We start from the raw sequence: 9,632 nt of genomic DNA, 5'->3' as shown, positions 1-9,632 counted from the left end.
GATAACAGCTAAATGACATCCAACTGTTAGGACAAGGGATAACAGCTAAATGACATCCAACTGTTAGGACAAGGGATAACAGCTAAATGAAATCCAACTGTTAGGACAAGGGATAACAGCTAAATGAAATCCAACGGATGCCATTGAGTGAAGATGCACACAAGCACGAGCTGACAATAATTGACTATTTTTATCTGCTGTCATATCTACACTTACATTCATTACAATGCCTTTATTGCTTTTGMGCTGAGTTTCACTATTTATCAAGGCCACGTGTTATAATGATGTTGAGGCTGCTGATGTTTTCATCATTTGACCGCTTGACCATGCATCTTGGTATTTTGGGGTAGTTAAAAATAAGCATGTTACCATGTTCCAACACATGCTTTCTGTTTCATAGTTGTAACAAAGGCACTCCACTAATAAAATTGATTGAACACGATTTATATTTTTTTGTCATATGTCCTCCAGTATAAAAATGAATGAAAAAACTCTTGTTTTTTGAAATAAAATAAAAATAGGGTAATACCTTAAGTGTCCATTTATTAACATGTAACTAAAAAGTAATACATGTGTTTATAACAGAGAAGTGTCCATTCACTAATATGCAACTAAATAGTGTGTTTATAACAGATAGTGACATTCATTAAATGTAACTAAACAGAAATACGTGTGTTTATAACAGAGTAGTGTACATTCATTAAATATGTAACTAAATAGTGTGTTTATAACAGATAGTGTACATTCATTAATATGTAACTAAACAGTAATACGTGTGTTTTATAACAGAGTAGTGTACATTCATTAATATGTAACTAAATAGTGTGTTATAACAGAGTAGTGTACATTCATTAATTAGTAACTAAATAGTAATGTGTGTTTATAACAGAGTGTGTACATTCATTAATATGTAACTAAACAGTAATACGTGTGTTTATAACAGAAAGTGTACATTCATTAATATGTAACTAAATAGTGTGTTTATAACAGAGTAGTGTAATTCATTAACATGTAACTAAACATAATACGTGTTTATAACAAGAGTAGTGTACATTCATTAATATGTAACTAAATAGTGTGTTTAAAAGAGTAGTGTACATTCATTAATATGTAACTAAATAGTGTGTTTATAACAGAGTAGTGTACATTCATAATATGTAACTAAATAGTGTGTTTTAACAGAGTAGGGTTCATTCACTAATACTCGCTAACTTAAACGAGGTAATACGTGTGTTTATAACAGAGTAGTGTACATTCATTAATATGTAACTAAATAGTGTGTTTATAACAGAGTAGTGTACATTAGTTAATGACTCCAACATAAGCGTATGTAAACTTCTGACTTCAACTGTATACAGAAATATAATTTTAAAAAACAGTACACAACACTTCCTATGCATCATGTAAATACTCTAAAACCGGTTAATCTCTTTGTCTAATTGCCTTAATCTGTATTGATTTGATAAACACAGGATAGGTGTAGTATTTCATCAAATCAGAGACTTAATTTCAACCAGTAGAGAATGTGAAAAGTTCATTATCCAGGTGTTATAAATACATAATACATGCATTCTAATTATCATAACTGTAATATTATATTATAAATACAAGTTCAATCTTTACTTCAATGCACATCTGTTGTGCATTATAAAAACAGAGGAAGAAAGAGGTGGGGAGACAAAGGGAAAGTGGTAAGAACAGAGGAGCAGGGAGGGCAGCATATGATTAATGAACTACAGTGCTATCCTAATATTCTCTCAGTTCATCACAGTTACATAATAGTGCCTCAAGTGGTGTTTCCGAACCAGCCTTAGGCTCCCAGTCAGCCCGAAGGTTATGTTAAGAGCGGGTGAGGTGGTGATGACGGGACTGGGGGTTTGGCATCCTCTCTCACATCAAAACATACCTGCAGACGAGAGACAGATGGAGAGAGAGAGAGAGAGCATGTMTTTTTTTTTATTCTAACACTGTCAGTCATCATAGTCATCAGGAGGTGAAATGCAAAACTAACCTTGGATCATTAACTCTAGGATTACTGCATCTCTACCTGTATTTCAATGTAAAGCATCTCTTTAATAATACTTCCTGTTGACCTGACCAAGTGACCTTTCACCTCTGATCATGCTGTGCCCTCTACGTAGCCAGTTCAAATGTGGGCGGGGTTCACTGACACAGCTGATATAACCTAGAGGATTTAGGGAGAAGGGGAGAGAGGATTAAAGTGAAGGAGAGAGACTGTTATTGAGAAAATAATGTAGTTAAAGTGAGTGTTCAACAGGAATCTGTGTGTCTGGTCTAACCTGGTGTCCACACGAAGTGGCTGCAGAGTACTTTATGCTGAAAAACATGAACGGACACACGAGGACAAATAATATAGCATAGTTATAGAAATAATGAAGTGTCTTACTATTCTCCATGGTTGGCCCTCTTGCCTATTCTTTGAAGGTGGAAGGAGCCACAGTTATACACATGAGCCTTCTTACTGCACAACACAATCCATCAATCAGATTGATACATGAGTGTGTAGGTGTGGGTTGTAGGGTGTCTAATTGTTCWAAATTTTTTCAATATGGGTGACTTAAAATAGCCTGTTTTGTTTTTGTACAAACATCACACCCTTACCTAAACAGCCGCCTCACCTGAGAAGTAGAAAACAAAGGGAGAGAAACTGAGAATAACTGCAGTTGACATAGCTAGGTTAATGGAAGAATACTRTTATTGCAATGTGAATGGCTCTAAAAATGAGCCTTTGGTTGTGCATAGTGTAGTCTATGGTGTTACCAGGGAACAGCACCATCTTTGAAAAAGTAGGAGGTGAAGATCTCCCGCACACGGATTGCCTCTCTTGCTGCGTTGTTGGACCCCATCCTTGAAACATCCTGCAGAGCACCAGACTTCTCCTCTGGCACACGGCAGCGAGCTGCAGATCCCCTCCTGGTCCTCTTGTCCATCCTCATGAAGTTATGCAGGACACAGGTAGCATTCACACTTCTGAATTCTTCCAGGAGGCAGTCCCAGATGGCCCTGGTCACCGGACCTTGCAGTGCTCTACACGGTAACTTTAGACAATCGTTTTGAAAGAATCTCCAGTTACAAGGTATCTTCAGATAAAGATAGCTATGAAAGCCTGTCTACAGATGAAGAGGTCCCAATGAAGAGCAGTGGTTCTCAGTCCCGGTCCTTGGGACTCAAAAGGGCGCACATTTTTGTTTTTGCCTCAGTACTGCACAGCTYAWACAAATGATCAACTCATCATCAAGCCTCAAGTGGTATTTATATATTAATTGGTGATGCTATCCTTGATATGATCCTGTTATTGTCACATGCTACACATGCACATGTGTGTGCACATGCAAATATCTATCCAATATTATCATGATTTGTTATAAGGGATGTTATGCTTTAGTAATCCACAATGACCTGGTGATGTAAAAGTCTAATAATGACATTATCTTCCATATTCCTACAGAAAACCTCACAAGAAACAGACTTCATTATACTCAAATTACATCGCACTGAATATTTTGTTACTATGGTCTCCTTAAAAATAAAGGAGAGCCGCACACTCTAGGAGCTCAGATGCAAAAAATATTTTATTTACCAACGTTTCGACAGGCAAGCTGTCTTCATCAGGGTACAATCACAGACACTGCGGGATGACTTGTTTATATAGTGTCAAGACACACAGGTGTCTGTAATCYTGGCCAAGAGTGGCCTAATATCATTGGTTAATTTCTCAAATATTAAAATGGCATAGAAAGAGCAGCATACAATAAATACAAATGGATAGCACACGATCATAGACTCACTTAAGACCACACAAGTTACTATGGTCTCCGTCTTCACTTCTAGGGACTGGAAATACACAAGTACCTGCCCTATCGAGAATAGCCTACTCTCTCACTTTGACAATTGGGGCTGCTATCCTTTCACCCTCCTCCATGGTTGTTAGCTACCGTAGCTACCTACAAATGCATTTGGAGTTAGTTTTTTACAGTGATAAATACATCCAGATAGCTAGCTAATATGAAGTTAGGTAGCTGGTGATATTTAATCACTTAGCTAGCTATCTATACAGTATGTAAAGTTGGCTAGATAGCTAGCTAGTCAACTAGTTAGCTCATTTAGCAGCTCATGTGAGTTAGCCTGCACTGTAGCTAGTTAGCAAATAATTAATTGCTTTTTTATTTACATGAATAGGTTCTCCAGCCATGTGGACAATTAGAAACAGGGATGCAAAGTGTTTTTGTCACCAGAGCGTTTTAGAGCATATTACTATTAAACTATTTACCCATTTAATAACCAGACCTTCATACAAACTTGTAATGCTGACTTCTTCACGCACAATCAAATCATATGTTGCCATATGCTGCCAGCACGCCCACAAGCAAGTCACAATGGCCGGCCTAAAAGGCATGCAGCAATTTACCGCTTGTTAGTGAACATGCCCTGTCAGGCGTTATTGGTGGAGAGTCAGGCGGAGAATGACTCATTGAAGAGAGCGAGGAATGAGATGGAGTCCCAATCCATGCCAGGCACACCTGTGAGCTCTGGAACTCCGCCTCCGACAGGCAGAGTCAACATACCTGGCGGTTTCGTCAGGTCTTCAGTTCACCCTGACATTTCTATTCCTCTTCTGACAACAGAATTTGACCAACTGCTCACCAGGCACAGCAAGGGCCGTCTGGACCGTTATGCTGTTCTGCTATTCCAAGGATGTGTAACCGAAGAGAGATACCACAAGTGGACACAGAATACCAACTGGGATGGATCCCGAGGCAAATGTGGCTTACTTAACTTAGAAGTTTCTGTCCATGACTGATTCAACCCGAAAAAGCATTAAAGCCAGAGTTAATGAGTACTTGAGGTCACCGAGAAAGTCTGGACATGGCCTGCTCTCCCTTATGTAAGGAATTAGGCACTATACCATGTTTACTACAGTATGTACTGTAGGCTATGTTTACTTGTCAGACTACACAGTAGCCTAATAAACAAATGTAGGTGGCTTCTATCTTCAAAATGCTCCAAATGTTTTACCTCTACTTCATCACCATCCCGGATCCGGGAGCACCCTCATCAGTAAAAAAGCTGACTAGCATTGCCTAGCATAGCGCCACAAGTAAATACTAGCATCTAAATATCATGAAATCACAAGTCCAAGACACCAGATGAAAGATACAGATCTTGTGAATCCAGCCATCATTTCGATTTTTAAAATGTTTACAGGGAAAACACAATATGTATTTCTATTAGCTAACACGATAGCAAAAAGACCCAACCGCATATTTTCACATTTTATACTGCATAGGTAGCTATCACAAATTGACCAAATAAAGATATAAATAGTCACTAACCAGAAACAACTTCATCAGATGACAGTCTTATAACGAGTTTATTATGTTTTATATGTTTTGTTCAAAAAAATGTGCATATTTTCAGGTAAAATCATAGTTTTACATTGCAGCCACATCACAAGTCTCAACCAAAGCAGCTAGAATAACTACAGAAACCACGTGAAATACCTAAATATCATCATAAAAACATTTATGAAAAATACACGGTGTAACAGCAATGAAAGACAACATCTTGTGAATCCAGCCAATATTTCAGATTTTTTAAGGTTTTACAGCGAAAACACAATATAGATTATATTAGCTTACTACAATAGCCACCCACACAACCACATTCATTCAAGGCCCGTTAGCAATAGCGGAATAAACCAGCAAAGATATAAATTTTCACTAACCTTCTCAAACTTCATCAGATGACAGTCCTATAACATCATATTACACAATACATATATTGGTTTGTTCGAAATGTGCATTTAGCGGTACAATTCGTGGCTGAACATGTGAATAGTAGTCAAAATACAAACAAATGTCCGGAGAAATCTTGGAGAGGCACCTAATCGAATCAAATAACTAATCATAAGCTTTACTAAAAAACTACAGGATGAAGCAAATGAAAGAATACACTAGTTCTTAATGCAACGCTGTGTTAGATTTTTAAAAATAACGTTAGTACGACATACAGCTTACGTTTATGCGAGAGAGCGCCAAAATAATGGCGGAATATAAGTCTAAACATTTGACAGAATACGAATTAACATCATAAATGGTTCCTATATTTGATGAGCTTCCATCAGAATCTTGTACAAGTTGTCCTTTGTCCAGAATAATCGTTGTTCGGTTGTAGAATGTCTGTCTTCATCTGTCGAATTAGCTAACAAAGCTGGCCATGCGCCACAGAATGTCCAACTCACAATAACGCATAACAAAAAAATACCGAAATCGCAATATACTGATATAACTGAATAACTCGGTTTAAATAACTACCTTATGATTTTTTAACACATATATCAAATTAAATCAGAGCCGGATTTATCTAACGCCTATAACGATAGCTTTCAGAACGCAATCCAGGGTCCCTTCGCGCCATGCAGGATAAAGGAAAGGAGTGTCGTCATTCCAACAGGTCTTGTTCGGCCTCAGATAGAGCTGTACACCCCATTCCAACTCTCACTGCCTACTGACATCTAGGGGAAGGTGTATGCAGTGCATGTAGACCCATAGATTCCATGCAAATRAATAGGCTGACCCTGGAACAGAGCCCCCGATTTCAGATTTCTCACTTCCTGACAGGAAGTTTGCTGCAAAATGAGTTCTGTTTTACTCACAGATATAATGAGTCAAATGGTTTTAGAAACTAGAGAGTGTTTTCTATCCAATAGTAATAATAATATGCATATTGTACGAGCAAGAATTGAGTACGAGGCAGTTTAATTTGGGAACGATTTTTTACAAAGTGAAAATAGCGCCCCCCTATTGACAAAAGGTTTAACTTCTCTGGGATATGTGGGACGCTAACATCCCACTTGGTTAAAAGCCAGTAAAAATGCAGAGCACCAAATTCAAATAAATTACTATAAAAATCTAACTTTCATGAAATCACACATGAAAGATACCAAATTAAAGGTACACTTGTTGTAAATCCAGCCAATATGTCAGAATTCAAATAGGCTTTTCGGCGAAAGCAAACGATGCTATTATCTGAGGATAGCACCATTGTAAACAAAGAGAGAGAAGCATATTTTAACCCTGCAGGCGCGACACAAAACGCAGAAATAAAAATATAATTCATGCCTTACCTTTGACGAGCTTCTGTTGTTGGCACTCCAATATGTCCCATAAACATCACAAATGGTCCTTTTGCTCGATTAATTCCCTCAATATATATCCAAAATMTCCATTTATTTGACGCGTTTGATCCAGAAAAACACCGGTTCCAACTTGTGCAACGTGACTACAAAATATCTCAAAGGTTACCTGTAAACTTTGCCAAAACATTTCAAACTACTTTTGTAATACAACTTTAGATATTTTTTAACGTGAATAATCAATAAAATTGAAGATGGGATGATCTGTGTTCAATACAGGATTAAAACAAACTGTAGCTAGCTTTCTGGTCACGCGCCTCTAACAAACAGTACACTTCAAGTGACCCTCGTTCAAGATGGCCGTACTTCTTCATTACACAAAGGAAAAAACCTCAACCAAATTCCAAAGACTGTTGACATCCAGTGGAAGCGGTAGGAACTGCYAAAAGGTCAATTAGAAATCTGGATTCCCAATGAAAATCCATTGAAATGAGAGTGACCTCAAAAAGAAAAATCTGAATGGTTTGTCCTCGGGGTTTGGCCTGCTAAATAAGTTCTGTTATACTCACAGACTTGATTCAAACAGTTTTGGAAACTTCAGAGTGTTTTCCATCCAAATCTACTAATAATATGCATATCTTATCTTCTGGGGATGAGTAGCTGGCAGTTGAATTTGGGTATGCTTTTCATCCAAAAGTGAAAATGCTGCCCCCTATCCTAGAGAATTTTATGAATGAACACTTAACAAAAACTACAAAATCAACGAACGAAACGTGAAGCTATACAAATAGTGCAGACAGGCAACTAAACATAGACAAGATCCCACAAACACAAAAGGGAAATGGCTGCCTAAATATGATCCCCAATCAGAGACAACGATAAACAGCTGCCTCTGATTGGGAACCATATCAGGCCACCATAGACATACAAATTCACCTAGATAACCCACCCAAGTCACCATCACACCCCAACCAACACAGAGAAAAAACAGCTTACTATGTTCAGGGCGTGACAACGGTTAGGGTTGGGTTAGAATATCAATATATATGTTCTCTGCAGGTGACATCTAGATGGGGTAGGTGTACAGGAAAGAACGTATGGACGTGGAGGTCATCAGGGCCAGAGGACTTGTGGGTAAACAAGYCAACAAGCAGCTGCCAGGTGAGCATGATTTATTGCTAGTATTATATGATATGTTATTATAATATTATCATATTATCAATATAACACAAAGTTCCCAGGAAACTGCAATTAGGTCCAGAAAGCACATTGTCACTTTCATTCTGCAAAAATGGTGGTTGAATTGCACTTATTGCCCTCTCTGTTTGTTTCTCAAGCCCCCTATGTGAAAGTCTATCTGATGGACAACGGGAAATGCATAGTCAAAAAGAAAACCAGACTGGCTAAGAAAACATTGGATCCCCTCTACCAGCAGCAACTTCAGTTTGAGGAGAGTCCAGAGGGGAAGGTTTTACAGGTAACTCTTCAAAACTGGTGAAATAGACTATTTGACATATTKAATTGTCCTTTATAGGTCTATTTGAGTCTATTATGTGTAGCTTGAGTAACACATAATCAGTGTTTTCTCTTCTCCAGATTATCCTGTGGGGAGACTATGGTTAGTGTTAGTTTTAGGGTTAGGGTAGGTTGAAGATTCCCAGGTTAGGACAAGCTAATAATTCGATGAGGAAGCTTGAGAAAGTCAACCTGCGTCATGGGACCAGGGCCGTTGCTAACTAGCATAGCTGTTCCCATTGTATTGAAATCATCCTCATTTATGCAAAGAGTTATGGGATTTTAGAATCCTCTTCTTTTCACCATTGCTCTTCAACCTAGGGGTTAGGGTTAGTACTATTTACGAAGTAGTATGTAATACCTGTGTTTTCTTCTCCAGATAATCGTGTGGGGGGACTATGGACGCATGGACCACAAATCCTTTATGGGAGCTGCTCAGATACTTTTAGATGATTTAGACTTATCCAACATGGTGATTGGTTGGTTCAAACTGTTCCCCCCCACCTCATTGGTGGATCCAACTTTGGCACCTTTAACTAGCAAAGCAGCAGTAGCAGAACAAGCTGCAAATGCAGCAAAATTAAGGGACAGCTAGCATTGTCATAGAAATAAGCAACAGGAGGTAATTCTGCCAGGCCACACCCTATTGGGACAAGCCCTGGTTACCCTGGTAACACTGCATGCTTGATGTTCTGAGCCCATGAAGAGGGAGGGTAGAGTCTGGAGCAGGCCATCTGATCTTACTGCAACAAGTAGATAAGGGGTCTTTTGGGTTAGGGGGGGTTAGGGTTAGGATTAGGGTTAGGGGTAGGGTTAAGGGGGTTAGTGTTAGGGGTAGGGTTAAGGGGTTAGGGTTAGGGATAGGGGGGTAGGGTTAGGGGTAGGGGGGGTTAGGGTTAGGTTAGGGTTAGGGTTAGGGGTTAGGGGGGTTAGGGTTAGGTTAGGGTTAGGGTAGGGTTAG

At 38.7% G+C, this 9,632-nt stretch overlaps 1 protein-coding gene across 1 annotated transcript; it reads left to right on the top strand.

Annotated features, from left to right (window-relative positions):
- Positions 1-8,253: 8,253 nt before the first annotated feature.
- LOC112070996 (regulating synaptic membrane exocytosis protein 3-like) lies at positions 8,254-9,410 on the top strand. The gene is made up of 3 exons (XM_070439205.1): positions 8,254-8,317; positions 8,494-8,633; positions 9,051-9,410. The coding sequence occupies exons 1-3, from the start codon at positions 8,254-8,256 to the stop codon at positions 9,264-9,266; spliced, it is 420 nt and encodes a 139-aa protein (XP_070295306.1). The 3' UTR covers positions 9,267-9,410.
- Positions 9,411-9,632: the final 222 nt, after the last annotated feature.

This window comes from Salvelinus sp. IW2-2015, unplaced genomic scaffold, assembly GCF_002910315.2.
Source record: "Salvelinus sp. IW2-2015 unplaced genomic scaffold, ASM291031v2 Un_scaffold1490, whole genome shotgun sequence".
NCBI classification, from domain to species: domain Eukaryota; kingdom Metazoa; phylum Chordata; class Actinopteri; order Salmoniformes; family Salmonidae; genus Salvelinus; species Salvelinus sp. IW2-2015.
The sequence above is the reverse complement of the archived record's forward strand: the minus strand, read 5'-3'. Positions and strand labels throughout refer to the sequence as shown.